The sequence below is a fragment of the Salvia miltiorrhiza genome, chromosome 1 (genome assembly GCF_028751815.1).
Source record: "Salvia miltiorrhiza cultivar Shanhuang (shh) chromosome 1, IMPLAD_Smil_shh, whole genome shotgun sequence".
In the NCBI taxonomy this organism is placed as follows: domain Eukaryota; kingdom Viridiplantae; phylum Streptophyta; class Magnoliopsida; order Lamiales; family Lamiaceae; genus Salvia; species Salvia miltiorrhiza.
The window spans coordinates 66,710,854-66,730,344 of NC_080387.1; the positions used below are offsets into that span (position 1 = coordinate 66,710,854).

At 36.5% G+C, this 19,491-nt stretch overlaps 2 protein-coding genes across 3 annotated transcripts; one reads left to right on the top strand and one right to left on the bottom strand.

The window, feature by feature from the left end:
* Nucleotides 1-2,492: 2,492 nt before the first annotated feature.
* Nucleotides 2,493-14,219, top strand: LOC131005190 (fatty acid amide hydrolase). 2 transcript variants are annotated; one of them, XM_057932022.1, is made up of 21 exons: nt 2,493-2,814; nt 2,912-2,990; nt 3,066-3,175; nt 3,332-3,392; nt 3,499-3,689; nt 3,765-3,894; nt 3,985-4,062; nt 4,138-4,285; nt 5,289-5,401; nt 5,489-5,564; nt 10,777-10,848; nt 11,284-11,335; nt 11,602-11,682; nt 11,765-11,848; nt 11,921-12,024; nt 12,153-12,245; nt 12,781-12,849; nt 13,254-13,318; nt 13,432-13,493; nt 13,690-13,785; nt 13,935-14,219. In XM_057932022.1, exons 2-21 carry the CDS (start codon nt 2,912-2,914, stop codon nt 13,995-13,997), a joined length of 1,827 nt encoding a protein of 608 aa, XP_057788005.1. In that variant the 5' UTR covers nt 2,493-2,814; the 3' UTR covers nt 13,998-14,219. The 2 variants fall into 2 exon arrangements, with proteins under 2 accessions (XP_057788005.1, XP_057788006.1); XM_057932023.1 differs by having other exon boundaries at nt 2,496-2,990.
* LOC131005191 (phosphoglycerate mutase-like protein 1) lies at nt 14,099-19,288 on the bottom strand. The gene is made up of 10 exons (XM_057932024.1): nt 19,000-19,288; nt 18,239-18,300; nt 17,972-18,079; nt 17,793-17,872; nt 16,964-17,126; nt 16,316-16,390; nt 16,102-16,190; nt 14,912-15,031; nt 14,541-14,585; nt 14,099-14,456 (listed from the first exon to the last, which is right to left on the bottom strand). Exons 2-10 carry the CDS (start codon nt 18,296-18,298, stop codon nt 14,348-14,350), a joined length of 849 nt encoding a protein of 282 aa, XP_057788007.1. The 5' UTR covers nt 18,299-18,300; nt 19,000-19,288; the 3' UTR covers nt 14,099-14,347.
* Between the last annotated feature and the right edge of the window lie 203 nt (nt 19,289-19,491).

The window sequence follows — 19,491 nt, forward strand, 5'->3', positions numbered from 1 at the left end:
ATTATGTTAAAATGTATAGTCTCAAGGTTAGCCCCTACGGCTAAACTCCTGTCTAATCAAGATTACCCATTTTATAAACTTTCTGAACAGAATATAATTTCTTAAAGATTTTATGTTCCAACCTTATCAATGAATTTTTGTTGAGCATGTCACACTTAGCATTTCGAGTGTCAGTTACTTCCACTGTCCCATAAAATTTGAGCAAATTTTATTTTGACCCAAATTTAAAGAAATTAGTATTTTATGTATTAAATATGGTAGGTAAAAAAGTGAAAATGTGAATAAAAAGAAAAAAATAGGTGTATTTTAGTAATTTCACATTTAATATTAAATAAATACATAAATATTATTCCCAATTTCTCTCTATGCAAACGTATGAGAGGTAAGCTATTGAATTATTGTCTTATATCTTACATCGAAAATAATGTATTTGTAAATATTACTAATGAAACAATTATGTAGCGATCTCAAAACATGAAAAATAGAAGGGAAATGTTATGATGGTAGGGTATTTGTTTTTATTTTTATAATATTATGATGCTAATAATGCAGGATTGTGATTTTTATGAATTTATAATATTATGATTATTAATCTCTCCGTCCCAACTAAATGTTGATCAACTTTTTTTCGGCAGAGAATTTAAGAAACTAGTGTTTTAACTTTTAAGTGTGTTTGGTAATAAAGTGAATAAGTGATTAGATATTTCTTTGCTTATATTTATTTCACATAAGGAAATTTATCAACTTAATTGGGACGATTCAAAAAAAAAAATATTGATCAAGTTAGTTGGGACGAAGATAGTATTTCCTCCGTCCTGCGAAGTTTGAGCAATTTTTTTTTAACACGAATTTTAAAAAATTAGTATTTTGTGTGTTAAGAATACTGCTCAAGTTTCGCGGGACGGGGAGAGTATTTGACCCCCCTTCACTCTCAAGTTTGGCCACCTTGCTGGAGTCGTGCGGTTTCTATTCTTTTGAAATCCAAATACAAGTAAGGGTGATTCTATTCATAGCCCTTATTTTACTCTTTATAGCGCTTTTTTAATATACTAATAATAATTAATTAGAAATTTACTATTTTACCCTATATTTTATAGCCCTAAATTAAATTAAATTTTAAATTCATCATTTCAATTTCTTTTTAATCACAAATTTTTGAGGTTTCTATGTAGCCCCATTTTCTTATAGTAATTGCTAATCTATATATATATAATAGCAAAATAAATTATATCATACGTGGCGCCGTATAATCACTCCATTTTAATTTTCCTCAATTTTCATTCATTCTTATTTTTTTCTAAATTTTTAATCAATTTCTATATCTAAAAAAGATTTTTATTTTTATTTTATTTTATTTTATTTTATTATATAATATTAGTTTAAGTTTATCACATCATACTCACAAATTAATATGTATATATATATATATAATACGTTTATATATAGATGTATTTACTTAAACAATTAACTATATATATATATATTACATATAAGTGTGCATATCTATTTATTTATATATATTTTTGTATATATATCTATTTCATGGACGAATGAAGTATTTAAAATTTATGATTGAATATGATTTCAAATTTTGGTGATGTTGTTTAAAGTTTGAGACGAGATAATGCTCATAACTCAATTTTCGTCTTTCAAATTTTAGAGATGATGCTCATAAGTAAGAGGGAGATTACCAAAACTCAATTATGATCTTTCAACTCTAGACGAGATGATGCTCACAAGTCAGTTATGATCTTTTAAACTTCAGACAAGATAATGCTCAAAACTCAGTTATGGCATCTTAAGTTTCAGAAAAGATGATGCTCAAAACTAAGTTGTGATTTTTCAAGTTCCATACGAGAGGGTGCTCAAAAGTCAGAGATGACATGTCAAGCTCCAAATGAGATTATTCTCATAACTTAATTATAGTTTCACAAACTCTAGACAAAATGATACTCACGAGTAAGTTATAATCTTCAAGCTCCATACAAGATGATGTTCAAAATTCAGATGTGGTATTTCAAACTCCAAAGAATAATTATAATTTTCAAGCTCCGTACAAGATGGTGCTCAAAATTCAGATGTGGCAATTCAAGTGCTCACCGGCAAAATTCAGGAGTTGGACTTGACGGGCGGTTTCAACCATGAACAACTAGCAATTACTATAATTAGGCTATAGAGAAACCTCAAAAATTTGTGGCTAAAAAGAAATAGAAATGAAGAATTTAAAATTTAATTTAATTTAAAGTTATAGAATATAGGGTAAAATAGTAGTAAATTTTTAATTAATTATTATTAATATTTTAAAAAGAAGGTTATAAGGAGTAAAATAGGGGCTATGAATAGAATCACCCTACAAGTAAAACCATATACTATGAGAATTACTCCCTATATTGATAATAGAATCACCCTACAAGGTTATAAGGAGTAAAATAGGGGCCATGAATAGAATCACCCTATATAAGGAGTAGAATATTTGATAATTCAGTTATCGTCTGAATAAAAAAAAAATTATCGTCGGCGTTGGGGAGAAACTCGGACCCAGAGAGTGGCCGTCAAAGCCCGGCCCGTTGTATTTCCCTCGTGAAGGCCGCCAATGGCCCATGCTGCAACACTAGAGACTGAGCCAGCTCTATTATTAAACTACGCCACCCCTCTTATCTTACGCCGCTGCCCAACTGCTCTGTCCTTCTATTAATATTTGGGACCCATTTTCAACCAACTCAATTCATTCGCCTACTTCACCTGCCGGCCGGCGCATTGTATCACTGCCTGCGCACAACTTTACTGCTTCAGAAACTCAAACCGCTACTCAGTGTGAGTGTGGCTCCATGATCAGACCTCCAATTTAGATATCTCTTCACTTTTTAATTTGCTCTTAGTTTTTTGTGTGATTTGATTTTTGGCTGAGAAGATGGGGAAGAAGAAAGTGATGGTGCCGGCCGATGAAGTTGACTTTACTACGGTGAAGTACCAGTACGAAGAAATTGAAGGTTTGTTCATTACTTGGTGGTATACATGAATTCAATTTTTCGTATCGGTTTTGATTGAAAATTTCCGACTGGTAGCGCCGCATTTGACTGGAACTGGACTCAAGTTGTTCGTGAAAGTGCTCGAAGCGCCGTTGATTGGCTCCTTGATCATTTCGAAATTGAAGCAGAAGAATAAAATGATTGAGGTTAGCAGTGTTATTTGTTAGTAAAAAAAAAAGGATCTCGTTCATTTTTCGGTTCTAAGTTTTCAATTGGGAGAGTACAATCGAAGTTTTATATGAGTGTATGTATGCAATGTACTTCTTAGATAGCTTAATTAAGTTGATGCCTGTTATTAACAGATGCTGAGGAATACCGTGATACCCGAGGCTCCAATGTTCAAACCTGAATTTCCTCCTCAAGGTTTATTTTCGTGACCCTGCATCTGTCTGTTCTACTTTCCTTTCTATACCAATCTGGGCCTTTTGGCTAAGATCATATTGTTACTATTTCCATCAATTTAATGCAGTACCAGAAACAGGAGTTGTTCCTTTGCATGAGGGTCAAAGGCCTGAAGAAAGAGTTGCATTAGCTCTAAAGAGTCTTCCAGATTATGAGCCTGCCAAGAGTTTGAGCGCCGATCCTTCTTCACCTTTTCGCTATTGGAAGATTAGAGATTATGCATATGCATACAGATCTAAAATTACTACCCCATCTGTGGTAAGCTAATATAAAGTGGCAACTCTACCCGTGTCACTTCTCAATGAAACTATTGATAAAAATTTATGTTTTAAGGTTGCGGAGCGGTTTATTGCAGCAATGGATGAGTTTAAGCATATGAAACCTCCTACTCCCTTGTTAATTTCTTATGACCCTGAACTTGTAAGAAAGCAGGCTGCAGCCTCCACCAGAAGGTTTGAGGAAGGTACCAAATTTTGTGCTTTTGATATACAACTCTGTATGTTCAATTACAATGTTCATTCAAGATTATCTCTTATATGAGCATGTTGTTCAGGATGCCCGATATCAATCCTTGATGGGGTTTTTATGGCAATTAAGGATGATATTGATTGCTTTCCTCATCCATCAAAAGGTAATTAACTGAATTTACAAGATGAATCATCCTTGTCAGCTATCAAAATATTTGTGACTGTTTCATGACAAACAGGTGGAACAACCTTCTTCCATGAGGTTCGTCCTGTTGAAGAGGATGCAGCATCTGTTGGAAGGTTACGTAGCTGTGGGGTGATCTTAGTCGGAAAGGCAAATATGCATGAACTTGGTCTAGGAACAACAGGAAATAATCCAAATTATGGGTGTGTTACGTACATTGTTGTCTGCTTTTTGTATATTCAAATTCAACTAACAATTTGCCAAAAGTTAGCTCCATCTGAAATATACTGAGTCGTCATTAGGCTATTGATTCCTAAATGTGATATAGAAAAATCAGATCTTTATTTATATGAAGCTATGTGATGGGGGTACTTCTAGCACACCGCTGTTTTCTTACTTGATCAGCCTTCTGCATCATCGTGATCCAATACTGATCTCATGGAGTATTCTTTTGTTTGTAACATTTACTACCAGATTTTAGGCTTATCTATGCTTTAGAAATCATGAAATGTAGGGGAACTTTAAGCATGCCCTGATAGATTGTTCAAGATAAAACTATTCAAGGCATCCATGTCCCATGCTGTCCGACATTTATTTATACATATTGCTTCCTATCAACCTCTTGCTTGGTCTCATCATTAACAAGATGTTTTTTCAAACACTTCTTCTTCATAGCTTAAAATCTAGAATTATTTGACGAAATCTTATTTAAACAATATTAAGCATGCTGATATTCTTTGTCAATATTTTGAGGCCTCGATTTGTGGATGATTTCCGATTCCAGTATAGAACTTCTTAACTTTCTTAGGAAAGAAGACGTGATAACTGGAATATTATGTGATAAAATTTACATGCTATGCAAGAGCTATTAAATTTTTTTGTAGCAAAGTGAAATTGGAATCTCTTTCATGTGACCTATCTGTAGAGGTGAATTTATTTTCACTTCCTAGGGGATTATCTCATTGATTTATGTTTATGCCTTTGCAAGTGAAGACATGTCAACTTGTAATGAAATGTCTACTCTACTAGCTTGGAGATCTGATAGCATTGTAATTTCTGTTATTTAAAAGGGAAACAAAGAAAGATACAAGCATAGATGAGTTTTTTTATTGTTGAGCTTGGGCTTCCTCTATTACCGAGTCTTAGGAGGCCATTGACCATCAATGTGTATAAGTTAATCCAAAATTGGCTCTTTCTCACGTGCAGAACAGCAAGAAATCCTCATGCTCCTGAAAGATACACTGGTGGGTCATCTTCAGGGCCAGCAGCAATTGTTGCTTCTGGATTATGTTCAGCAGCATTAGGAACGGATGGGGGAGGTTGTAAATTGTACAACAGTTCTTTCTTGTAAACCAAGCTTGGTTACTATATTATTGCAATAATAATATACTTAATTCATAATACAGGTTCAGTCCGTATTCCGTCCTCTCTGTGTGGTGTAGTAGGACTGAAATCAACATATGGAAGGACAGATATGAGTGGGTAAGATTGTGAATTTTCTTATGTTCTTTTACCACTTTTTGCTAAAAGAATCATCTTCCAATTGCCTTTGTTAAAATTATGATTGGCATTTTATCAAATATAAGAATATGATTGTATTTCAAGTTCTAAAGTAGATGCCATTGTTCATCTTTTAAATTTCAGAGACAGTTGTTAATTACTCTATCAGTTGTTAATTGTAATTGTGTGATGTAGTGAGACAGTTGTTAATTACTTTTATCAAAAAAAGAAGAAAGAAAGAAAGAAAAAGATAGTTGTAAATTACTCTATCAGCTGTTGTATGCTTTATTGTTATGAATAGTAATTAGTATCCCACATTGGTTTAGTGTTCCTAGTTGTGATAGTTCTCTTACATATAAATATGTACTCTTATCTCCAATATAAATACACCTTCCTACTTCTTCTTCTTCAATATGTTTTATATCTTTATTCTCTACATGGTATCAGAGCATGTTAGATACCTGATAATTTTTTCTACTGTACGTATTTATGAATAGTACTGTACGTATTTATGAATAGTACTTTACGTATTTATGAATAGTTTTTTTCTCTATTCCTATAAGTATGCTCTGTGGTTGCAGCATTGTCTGATCTTCCACATCAGAAATTTTTTTTTCTTTGTTTTCCTTCATCTCTCCGGCCGTCCTTCTCTCCGGCTGGCACTACTATTGCTGCTCGGGTCTCCCCGTCGCACAGCCTCCCTCTCTAGCTTTTGTTTTCAGCCACCGTTGCTGTCTATTCTCTATATAGGGTTTCAGTTTTCTAATCCTTTTACATCATGTCTGATTCAAAATCCGCTGCCCTAGGAACCACCATAAAATTGAATGGTTCCAATTATCTTCTCTGGTCTCGTGCCTTTCTATTGTTCTTAGGCTCTCAGAAAAAGAAAACACATGTTCTAAGTGATCCAGTTGCTTCTACGGATCTCAAATATGATGCCTGGAGTGCCGACGATTGTGCTGTCATGACTTGGCTTTTGAATAGTCTTGAAGACTCTGTTAGTAAGAATATCATGTTCTTAGAAACTGCTAAGGACATGTGGGATACATTACGGCAGATGTATTCCAATGACAAGAACGTATCTCGTGTCTTCGAGTTATATGAGAAACTTTTCTCTCATACTCAGTCTGGCCAATCAGTTAATGACTATTTCTCTACCCTCAAAGGACTTGCTGATGAAATTCTTGTTTATCATCCACTATCCTGTTCTGTCACTCAGCGGGCCACACAGTGGGAAGAGTTCATGGTTGCCAAATTCTTATCAGGTTTGGATGCTGATCTCCGACCAGTTCGTGACAGCCTGTTATCAAGTGATAATGTTCCATCATTATCCAATGCCTTATCTCGTGTGTTGCGGGTTTCCACTGGTCGTACCGATGATGCTACTTCACCTAATTCTTCTGCCATGGCTGCTCGCGGTCAGAATTCTCATGTTAGTGCCTCTTTTTCGCCCTCCAGCCAGGCTATTCAGAATCAAAATTATGCTCACGGTCAAAGTTCTTACGGTGGTCGTGGTCGTGGCCGTAGTGGTGAACGAGGTCGTGGCCGAGGTCGCGGTTCTGATCGTTATTGTGAGTATTGCCACCGAACCAATCACACTTCTGAAAATTGTTGGAAAACCTTTGGCAAACCAGGTCGGGCTCATACAGTTGTTCCTGATCCTCAGTCTTCCTCCAGTGATGATACGGTCTCGCTCTCACGGGCTCAATACGACAAACTGATCCAATCCATCAATTTGTCATCTGGTACTGCTCCATCTACTAGTGCAGCATCTCCTATAGTTGCTTCCGCAGGTGCGTTTGCAGTGTCTCATGGTAAGTCTTGGTTGGTAGATTCTGGTGCCTCTGTCCATATTACTGGTACTAAATCTCTTTTGACATCTTTTACTCATTCATCCTTACCTTCTGTCCGTGTCGCTGATGGCACCTATTCTTCGGTGACGGGGAGTGGTGTTGTCCGTCCTACTCCTCAATTAACTCTTAACAATGTCATGTTTGCTTCTAAATTTCCCGTTAGCTTATTATCGGTTAGTCAACTTACCAAAACTCACAATTGCTCTGTCACTTTTTTTCCTACCTTTGTTACCTTTCAGGACCTGCAGACGAAGAAGACGATTGGTGGAGGACATGAGCGTGACGGGGTTTACTACTTGGATTCTGGTATTCCTGCACCTTCGCGTGCTCTCTCTGCCACCGTGACTCCATATCAGTGGCATTGTCGCCTTGGTCATCCGTCGCCGTCTAGTCTTCGCAGTTTAATTCCTACTTCGTCTGTTGAATTTCAATGTGAGTCTTGTGAGTTGGGCAAGCACCATCGCACATCTTTTCCTTCTAGAATTGATAAACGTAGTTCTTTTGCTTTTGAGCTTGTTCATTGTGATGTTTGGGGTCAGAGTCGAGTTGAGTCTAGAGGGGGTTTCAGATATTTTATGGTCTTGGTTGATGATTATTCGCGTATGACATGGGTGTATTTGCTCAAACAGAGAACTGGAGTCCCTGCTATACTAAACTCTTTTTATCATGAAATAAAAACTCAATATTCTGTCGATTTGCGTATTCTTCGCACTGATAATGCTCTTGAATTCACTCAAAAATCTATTTCATCTTTTTGTGATTCTCGTGGCATAATTCATCAAACTTCCTGCTCACATACTTCCCAACAAAATGGAGTTGCAGAACGAAAACACCGTCATATTTTGGATGTTGCTCGTACTCTTATGTCTCATATGCGGGTTCCTAAGTGGTTATGGGGTGATGCTGTTCTTACGGCATGTTTTCTCATTAATAGAATGCCTTCTAGTGTGCTTCATGGAGATATTCCTTTTTCGTATCTTCATCCTGACAAACCTCTTTACCCTGTCCCTCCTCGCATTTTTGGGTGTGTTTGTTTTGTTCATGATCTAAGTCCTGGGTTAGATAAGTTATCTCCTCGTTCTATTAAGTGTGTTTTTCTCGGGTATTCTAGAACACAGAAAGGGTATAGATGTCTTGACCCTCTTACCAAACGTCACTATGTCTATGCCGATGTCACCTTCTTTGAATCTCTTCCATTTTTTCCTCATACTAGCACTACTTCTCAAAATAAGTTACACTCTGCTCCTTTGCCTATACCGGCGATAGTTTCTCCTCCTACTCAACCCTTACAAGTGTATACCCGTCGTCCTCGTCCCGCACCAGTTCCAGAGACTGTTGCTGAACCGGCCTCATGTTCTCCACCCGAGTTATCTTCTTCTGCAGATTCTGAGGATGACCAACCTGCTAACACAGATGACTTACCTATCGCTATACGCAAAGGTAAACGTACTTGTACCACTCGCCATCCAATGTCTAACTATGTCTCTTTTGCCTGTTTGAGTCTTTCTTTTCGGTCTTTTGCTCTTTCCCTTTTCTCTACAGTTATTCCAACTTCTTACCTTGAGGCACTCAAACATCCGCATTGGAAGGCTGCTATGGATGAGGAGATGTGTGCCCTTTTATCTCGTGGCACTTGGGTTCTAGCAACTGCTCCTGTTTCTGCTGTTATTGTTTCTTGTCGTTGGGTGTTCACTATCAAGTTTCTTGCTGATGGTACTATTGATCGGTACAAAGCCCGCCTTGTAGCAAAAGGTTTTACACAGACTTATGGTGTGGATTACTTTGAGACATTCTCTCCCACCGCTCGCTTGAACTCCATTCGCATCTTGTTCTCCTTGGCTGTTAATCTTTCTTGGCCTATGTATCAGCTTGATGTGAAGAATGCTTTTCTCTATGGCGATATATCTCCAACTGTTTATATGGAGCAACCTCCCGGGTATGTTGCTCAGGGGGAGGATTCTACTAAGGTGTGTTGTCTTAAGAAGGCTATTTATGGTCTTAAGCAAAGTCCGAAGGCATGGTTTGACAAGTTTAGTAGTGTTCTCAGCAAAATTGGGTTTAAGCAATGCAAGTCTGACCACTCTGTTTTTGTGCGCCATCAAGCCTCTGGAATTGTCATTCTCGTTGTCTATGTCGATGACATCCTTATATCTGGGAGTGATGTACAAGGAATTGCTGATACAAAGACATACTTGCAAGAACAATTCGTTATTAAGGATTTGGGACGTCCCAAGTACTTCTTGGGAATTGAAATTGCTCACAGCAAGTATGGAATTTCTCTGTCTCAGCAGAAGTATGCTACTGATTTACTTAAAGAAACCGGGTTGTTGGGAACGAAGCCGGTTGATACTCCTATGGATATTGACCCGAATGTCTGGGATGAGAGTGAAGATTTCTTGGAGGACAAAGCTAAGTACAGACGTCTTGTTGGGAAACTTATCTACTTGACAGTGACACGGCCTGATATTTCTTTTGCGGTTGGTTTGGTTAGTCGTTTCTTGGATAAGCCTAAACAAGTTCATTGGGAAGCTGCTATTCGAATTCTTCGATATATCAAGAAATCTCCGGGAAAAGGATTGTTCTTTAAAAAAAATGGTCATCTAAAAATTGAAGGGTACTCTGATGCTGATTATGCTGGCTCTAAAATTGATCGGAAATCGACATCTGGATACTGTACTTACTTGGGTGGAAATTTGATAACTTGGAGGAGCAAGAAACAACAAACAGTTGCTAGATCTTCAGCCGAGGCTGAGTATAGAGCTATGGCTCATACTGCAACTGAGATGATTGGTGTGAAGAATCTGCTTGGGGAATTAGGATTCACTTTCAATGAACCGTTACCCATGCACTGTGATAACCAAGCAGCTATTTACATTGCTAACAATCCAGTTTTTCATGAACGGACTAAACATATTGAGGTTGACTGCCATTTCATTCGTGAGTGTGTATTGAACCAAACTATTTCTACTCCGTTCACTTCTTCGTCAGATCAAATTGCTGATATCTTCACTAAACCGTTGGGAGGCAAGCGTTTCTCTGAGTTGTGTATCAAGCTGGATATGATTAACATATATGCTCCAGCTTGAGGGGGAGTGTTATGAATAGTAATTAGTATCCCACATTGGTTTAGTGTTCCTAGTTGTGATAGTTCTCTTACATATAAATATGTACTCTTATCTCCAATATAAATACACCTTCCTACTTCTTCTTCTTCAATATGTTTTATATCTTTATTCTCTACATTTATATTTCAGTAAACTTGTTCTCAATAAAATAGTTTTGGGGAAAGCTTCTTTGCATTGTGGGGGTATATAATCTGGTTCCATCTATATTTCTTGCAGCTCAATATGTGACTCAGGGACGGTAGAGATTATTGGACCCATCACGTCAAATGTTGAAGATGCAATACTAGTGTGAGTAACCATGCTTGAGACATTAGATACTACATTATTTTACCATCTTCATGTGTATTTATTAATTCCTTCTGAGACAATTCCAATATAAACTTATTTATTAATTCTAGCAGTTATCTTTTACTTTCGTAACATGCTATGTGTTTTTTACAAATGTATACACCGAAGTGCATAAAATTTGCTTGTTATATATGACAACTATGTGGCACTTCTCATTCTACCACACAACTGTCACCATGTTTGAATCCTGCATCAAACGAATTTCAGAACCTTATGTATATGTTTCGAAATGTGAATAATTGTGTTCTTCCCATTTTTATTTTTTCCCTTGAAGTATCAAATTTCCTGGCTTGATGATGGCATTTGACTTTGGTGTTTTAACATTTGTATATCTTGATAGAAGACTCACCAGTTTACCTACTGACCTTGCTTCAGGTATGCAGCGATTCTGGGATCCTCAACTGCTGAAAGGATTGCTTTAAAACCGGTAATCTCCTAAAATATGATCACTTCTTTGAATTGTGAGGCCCACTTAAACTTCTAGCTCTGATAGTGACTTTCTCTAGATTTTTGTCGCTAAATATCCAATGATCACAGGTCCATGTGTTACTACTTACTAATAGAATTAATTTCACAATATCATGAGCCCATGACTAATATGTGATCTCAAGTTCATTACAGTGGGAACTCATCTCCTGATATTGCAGTTCCGGAGCATAAGATAATAGTAAATTGGCTTTTTTCTCTTTACAGTCTCTTCCTTCTTTGCCTGATTTAACTTCAAATGAAAGCTCCCGTGTTTCTGGATCATTAAGATTGGGGAAGTATACAGAGGTGACCACTTGCCTCTTACATCAAGGATAGTTTCTCTCTCCATTATTGAATATCAATTAATCATATGACATCTGGCCTGCAGTGGTTTAATGATGTATTCTCTCCTGACATCTCTGATAAATGTGAGGACGTTCTCAATCTTTTAGTGGAGAATCATGGATGCAAGGTAAATTTCCATGTTTTCTTAGATTATGAATTCAATGTTCTTGCTTTAAGTTCCATACTGTTGATGAAAAAGATGGTGGAGATAGTTATCCCAGAGCTTCACGAGATGCGCACTGCTCACATTGTTTCAATTGGCTCAGAATCTGCATGTGGGTTGAATCCTGATTATGAAGATGGGTTTGTTCCCTTACCTTTGTTTTTGTGTATATAGGCTGGAACTGAGTTCTCACTTTACATTATGGTTCTGTATTCCGTATCTATTGACAATCCAAATGTTGATAATTTTATGAACTATACTTACTCAGAAAAAAGGTGAAGTTCACACTTGACACACGGATAAACTTAGCACTTTTCCAGTCATTTTCAGCATCAGATTATGTTGCTGCTCAATGTCTGAGGTTAGTCAGTTAATTAATTTATGATTTATGTGCATTAAATTATTCAACGATTCTAGTTGAAGCCAATACTCGGGGAAAAATGATGATTGAGCTTCAAGTTTTTGCTCTTAAAGGTTCATAAGAATCAATCTCAGTGATGTGCTTGCTAATTTGTTTAATCTTTTTGTCAGAACACTACAAAGTTTTATGATCCTTTCCTCTTTTCTGATACTATTTGAAGTGATGACTCTTATCCTAGAATCAAACCTAGCCATTAACTCTTTGTATCATTATACTACTTCCAAATTTATTTGTTAATTACATGTTACAATGTGTTTTTTTGTTAATCACTACATGTTATAATGTGTTTTATCAGTATACAAATGTGTAACCAGCTAGACAGATAGTTAAGTCTATGCTTATATTGTATCATTTATGCAATTACTTTCTCTGATTTGGTACAAGTGAAAATACATGAAATGTGTCATGCATTCTGCTATGAATTAACATTCTAAACTTGTTCTTAAATTTTCTGTTTTGCTGTGTTCTGTTGCAGGAGAAGGCTCATGTTTTACCATATGAAGATCTTTGAAGAGGTAGATGTCATTGTGACTCCTACTACAGGGTATGATGGCTAACCTGCTATGCTTATGCTTGACACTGATGATATTCTCGAGTCGGTGTGCTGTGATGCATATAGTTGTGGCTGTGGTCTTTCTCGATTTTTACTTACTTTCGGTGAAACTTAATGGTTCGCTGAGCATAATCTGAAGCTAATCCACTTCTTTGCTACAAAGCTAAGGGCTATGTGACATCTACCAGTAACAATATTACCATCAAATGTGTGTGTGTGTGTTGGGCTAGTGGTAGAGTGGTTAATACCTAAGGCCAAAAGTCTTGGGTTCAAGTCCACCGTGACGTGATTTTTAAATTTACATACTTAATTGTTAATTTATCAAAAAGAAAAAAGAAAAAAGATTACCATCTAAAACAATTTTGTTATACAAATGTTGTGAGCTTGTTTTTCAGGATGACTGCGCCTGTTATACCTCCAGCTGCACTAAGTTTGGGAGAGACAGACATGCAAGTTACTGGTTAGTTGATTTTCTTTTTAATCTTGATCAGGTCTGAAATGAAAGTTACTGGTTATCTGTTTTGAATATATTAGCATGGAGTTATAGTTAGATTTTTAATGTTTTTACTGCAGGAAATCTTATGCGCTTTGTTGTGACGGCAAATCTTCTTGGGTTTCCGGCAATATCTGTGCCGGTGAGTAATCTGATTATTCTCATATATTATCTGTTGCAAACAATAGATACACAGTAGCACAGCTCAAAATAGTTTTGAAGTGCAAAATTTTTAATGTGTGACACTCCCAAAAATGTATAGCCCTCAATGCTGTATGTATATTATGTGTTGTACAACAATATGCAATGGCTGACTGTTATATGTTTGTGATATTGAGATTGGATATGATAAACAAGGACTTCCCATCGGCTTACAAATCATTGGTCGCCCATGGTGTGAAGCTACAATATTACGTCTCGCTGCTGCTGTTGAGGTACTCAACATTTCTCCATAATCATATGACAAAATCATACATCTAGAAAGAGTATCCACTTTACAAAATCAAAATAGAAGAAATCCACCTTGTCTTTGACTTAACAATCAACAATACTAATAGAGAGATGCTACTGGTCATATTTTCAGGAACTTTGCTGCTCACCCAAGAAAAAACCGCAGCAATATTACGACATATTAAAAGGGGAGTAAAAACATGACTCATCACTACTACTTTATGTCATGTATTTTCTACTCCAGCCCTTGTTGAGGAAATAAGTATGTTAAATTTGTATGAATACAAAACACAACGCTTATAATCGTTCACCACACATGGTGGGTGAATAATAGATAGAATGATGAAGAAACTCAGTCATGTCGTACATGGCACTGAATATTCAAAGAAAATAATTAGAAAAGCACCATATTTCTGAAGAGCACGGTACATCCCAGAACATAATGTAACAATTCTAGGAATGGCCACTTACTGAAAGCAGAGCGTGCTTAATTAGTTCTCGCCTCATCCATCGCTTAGACATTCTTTATTGATGCGTTGAGTTTGGTCAGTCTTTCTCTTGCTTCTTCCCATCAGCAGCAACACCACTAGGCGAATCCAGCCCCGACGGGATCTTTCCAGGATAGTTAGTTGATGAACAATCGGACCCAACCATGCTACCAAATGTACCAATTGTTTCAATTAACTGAATCCGGACAAAATTCATAATCAAAGCCATGAATTGAGTTACGGGACTTTACCCTCTATCAAGGATGACCATGGAACGAAGCTCGCAGTTGGCAAAACTACATATGATAGGGACATTGAGAGATTCAGCACAAATTCAATCACATATTGTAAAGCATATACTTTAAATGGCAAATTTTGAAGCCCGCGTATTTATATACTACAATGAGAAGGTATGATTCAATTGTATGAGAAACCAGTGGATTAGACTTATTGCACAAAATACATGCACGGAATAAAGTAATTTCGGTACTAAGGATGTGTATGGATTCTAAAGATGCAGTTTCTTTACCATAGTGAATGCAAAGCTTGTATAAATGCACAATAAAACTCTGAAGCCAGAGCTCTATCCTACAACAGCTCAAGTTGTTCTATAAGCACTTACTGACTAGAAATTTCTGTCTTTACAACTGGGTGACAATCGTTGCCAAATGCAGCCAGTGTGTGGAACAAGAACCCGCTGTGTGTAACTATTGCTATCTCCTTCTCTTTCCGTGTGAACAACCTGCGTAAATAAATATATGCAAGAAGAATACAATAAATGCCACTGAAAGTACATATGATTGACTGTTTGTTGTGCTCAAGAACCATCACTCAAGATGCAAACATACATACTCCCCACCATTTAAAACATCGACAAACAACTCGAGGGGGGAAAGCTAAGTGAAGCACTGCATATATGCAGAGTGAAGATTAGAAAGCCAGAATAAAGGCACCCGATACTGGTGAAGGGTCTCTAAACGCTGCATGCACATTGATGCACGATAAGCACAGGTGGATGTTAGTACTGACTAAAGTAACGTAGCTATATCAATATAGAAGTTCATGCAGCAAAAAGCAAGTCTCGGATGCAGCAGGCGTAGGATAGCTCCCTACTCTTACAAGATGACATAATTATTTATAACCAATTGGATAAAACAAGGCATGCAAAAGTATTTCAATTCTCCAATACTCGCAAAGCAACTTAATGAAACTTGCTGTTAAATATAAAGCAACATTCGCAACTATCTTTGAGAATCTCTTATTCCTTTTTATTCAATATCCTACTCTGACTGCCCCACTTTCTGGGCAGTTCGAATTTGATTAATCAACAAGCGAGGATCAGGAAATTTTTAACGATGTAAAAAGATGTACTCCCTCCGTCCCACCCAAGACGCTACATTTGCTTTTCGGCACGGGATTTAAGTAGTAGATTAATGTTTTAAGTGTGTAATAATAAAGTGATAAAGTATGAGAGAGAAAGTAATAAAGTGATAAAGTAAGAAAGAGAAGGTAATAAAGTGATAAAGTAGGATAGAGAATGTAATAAGGAAATACTTAATTAGTGTTAATTAAGTGTTTAAAATTCCTTATTTTTGCCAAATATAGAAATGTAGCATCTTCGTTGGGACGGCCCAAAAAGAAATATGTAGTATCTTGGGCGGGACGGAGGGAGTATTATCTTTCACGTAACATAAATAAATGGATCATGGTGATTCAATTAAATGAGAAGAAAAGTTTGAAAGTTAATAAGGCCTGTGGAGATTATTTACCCTATAAAGTTTAATCATAAGATTTTAGTATAGAATTAGTCACCAGTTCATGAAGTTCATTCCCCTAGCTGCAACCTCATCCTTGGTCTCTCTGACATCAGCTTTCCACAATACATCCTCATCACTGTCTATCTGAATGAAAATCGAGATACTTATTAGGATATCTTCTCAAGCCTAAATCATTTAAAGTAGGGGCTGCATCTCAGGCATGTTCTCATGCACCAAGTAGAATTTATCTCTATAGTTAAATGACTTACCAGTGAAAAATCAATAGCTGGAAAAAGGCATTGATATTCGCTAATGCTTCTCCTCTTATCACAAGGATGAACTCCCTGCAACCAGAATTGTGTGAGGAGGTTGATGTGACTTAAATTGTGTGCACTTTTTGTATATGCATTTGAAACTACGATAATTGAAAATTACAGCAATTTCATCGTTATTTCAAATGTATACAACTTTGGAAAGTAAATTCTAGATGTGAAAAGGAACACTAATCAATATTAAAAGGAAAAAGGTTTTCAACTTGGGTAAACAACTCTAGCACATATGTCCCAGTACCCACGAATTAAATTCTCTTTGACCGACCATTAGGCACCTTAGAAGTTAGAAATTATAGAGAATAGCTGAGATTAACTAGGAGCATCAGCTGATCTTATACATTTATGTTAACAGATTTTACTGGCATATTACAGATTATTATGTAGCAGTCGCTCATTATAACAAATTGATCATTTTTAGCATGGCCATGCATTCCACGGGTCTTTCTGGTTTCATCAAATTGTAATGATTTTTTCTCTCAGATTTGCACAAGCAATTATATCAAAATCTTTGTTCTCTAGGTCCCTTACCAAAACCATCAAATATAGAATCAGCGTGAAGCAAACAAGTTGTATCAGTGAGCATACCAGATGTTCTCGACAGAGTTCAACTGCAACAATAGGTGGGCAATCAAGACTTGAAATTGCAGAATGATCACTATTTCCAGCATTTGCCACCATTAGTGGTAAAATATCCATCCTGTCAGAATAGGCCTCACCACCAAATACCCCGACAGCTGTTTGGATGGTCCTACAAATTCAGTTCATCACATAAGGTCAAATCACTTTAAGATAAGTTGCTATAAAAGATTTTCAATTCCATATTATTTATATGTGGATACCAAGCTTGGACTTGAAAAGGAGATAAGGTTTTTTCGGAGTTCAATTGATCCCATGTCCAAAATGTACATCACAATGGGCATCCTAATACTTGAGGTTGGGCAGTGTCTTGAAAGATCAGAACTTGAAATTGAAAATAGTCCATTTTTCAATGGGCAAACTAAAGGCAAGTTCATGACATACAGCCTAGTGCAATTTTAGATGCAGGAAAGAAATTCTCGGTGTTGGCATAATAACACACATATCCTGTATAGACTGACAAGTGAGGACACGAAGTTATGTTAATCTTCTGCAGGAAATGCATTCAGACATCACATGACACAATGTCTCATACCGAAGTAGCTAACGTACAATTATGTTGTCATTAAGGTTGTATGAAAGATCAGGCTCACTGGAAATACAACAATGTATAATACCATTCTGGAATCATTCCAAAAGATAGGTATTCGGTATTCCAGCGTTTTTATAAGCCAATGACTTTTTAACAGGACAACAGCCAGCATCTAGTAGGAAACAGTTCGAAGATTGTAGATTATCATTTAAAATGTTTGGAGATTGTTTGCACCAAAGATACTACCTTAACAATGGAGATGTAATGACCAAATCAATGTTCTTTATGAGGCCACTTGAATGGACATGTTTACGCAAGTTGTCAACCTGATAGAAGAGCTAGAGGTCAGCTACTACACAATTCAAGAGTTTTAGAAGTAAAGACTAGGACAAATGTAAGTGATTAAGCTGGTGGCTGATCTCCACCTGTTGCCAGCCCAATTGAGTTAGGTGCGCATCAAAATATTCCGGAGACATGAAAGCTTTGTAGTTCTTGTCTCCATCTACATTGTGGATTCCCTGAGCATGCCTCACCTAAATATATGGTTTAATGAGTCCACAAAGCCTTCGAAAACATGGCAAAATCCGAGATAGAAGACAACCTTGAAGTGTCCTTCAAACCACAGATGCAGCATATTCAAATTTTCCCTGGATGCAGTTAGAAACTTTAAGTATCAAAATAGAGATACCAACCAGGTGGATGGTCTTGCTGCGGTGCAGTGGAAACAAACTCGGGCAAACGCCATTATCCATATCTGAAAAGGGCAAACGAAGAAACAGCTTATTAGACATAAGCAGAAAATAAGGTAAAGAGCACATGCAGATACATTCAGGTGTAAATTCTGTCAGGTGCTGTCCACTTAATGAGTTAGTGTACAGAATATGTTCCACGAATTCGAATTTAAGACAAAGCAACGCGTATTTCCCAAAAGGCCTATATGTAGTCATACTGAGATAGCAAGGATGATGCCATCTTTATCAGTTTATTATCAGGATACACTCCCTATTTGATCCTCGCACTAGAGTCCAATTTTTTTTTTTTTTTTTTTTTTTGAGGGGAGTAGAGTCCAATATTCGACAATATCAGTAAGTGATAAATGGCCAGAAATCAAACTATCTTAGAACTATTCAGATATACCAAAATTTCTCCTAATTATGTATGCCATCCAGCATGTAAAAAGCAATCGACTAAAAATGCTCAAAAAATCTGCATAGACACAAACGAATCCAGCAAGCACAATCAAAATCCGATTTTGTAAACTAAGCGCAACAGAATGAAGAAAGAAAAAGTCAAAAAGCAACTGGTATTTTACTGAAATTGAAAAACCCACGAGAGTAAACAATCAGCTACACTAATCAGACAAAGGTACTTCATCAAAACTCAAACTTGCCCAAGATTTTCCGTCCCATTATAAAAATTGAATTTTTAAAGTATAGCTAGTTGGTAAACTCACTGAGTAGTGAAAAGGAGCAGCGCAGCTGATGCGAAACTCCTTGGATGCGTGAAGTTGGAGAAAATGAGAGTGGAAATCTGGAAATGTGAGAAGAAGGAGAAGAAATAGATGTTGAATTTAAAGTAGTGGTGGTGATGGTGGCGAAGATGTGATCGGTGCAAGATTAATGAAAGATGGGAATGGGATTAGGCATTTTGTTTTGTTTTGAAAGAAGAAATGAATAATTATTTGAGGAATAATAATAGCTCAGCGCCACTCCACACTCATCATATCCCATTTTATTAGTACTAGTTTGACCCCTTTCAATCATGTCATTGTATTTTCTTCCAAGAATAATGTTTTACTCATCTTTAATTATGGTAATAAATGTAATTCAAAAAAAAATTATGGTAATAAATGGAATCGATCTTTTTTTATGTAAAGAAAACATATAAATTAATAGCTTATATATAGAGAGAAATGTTATGCTACCTATTTTATGTGAGCACCGCT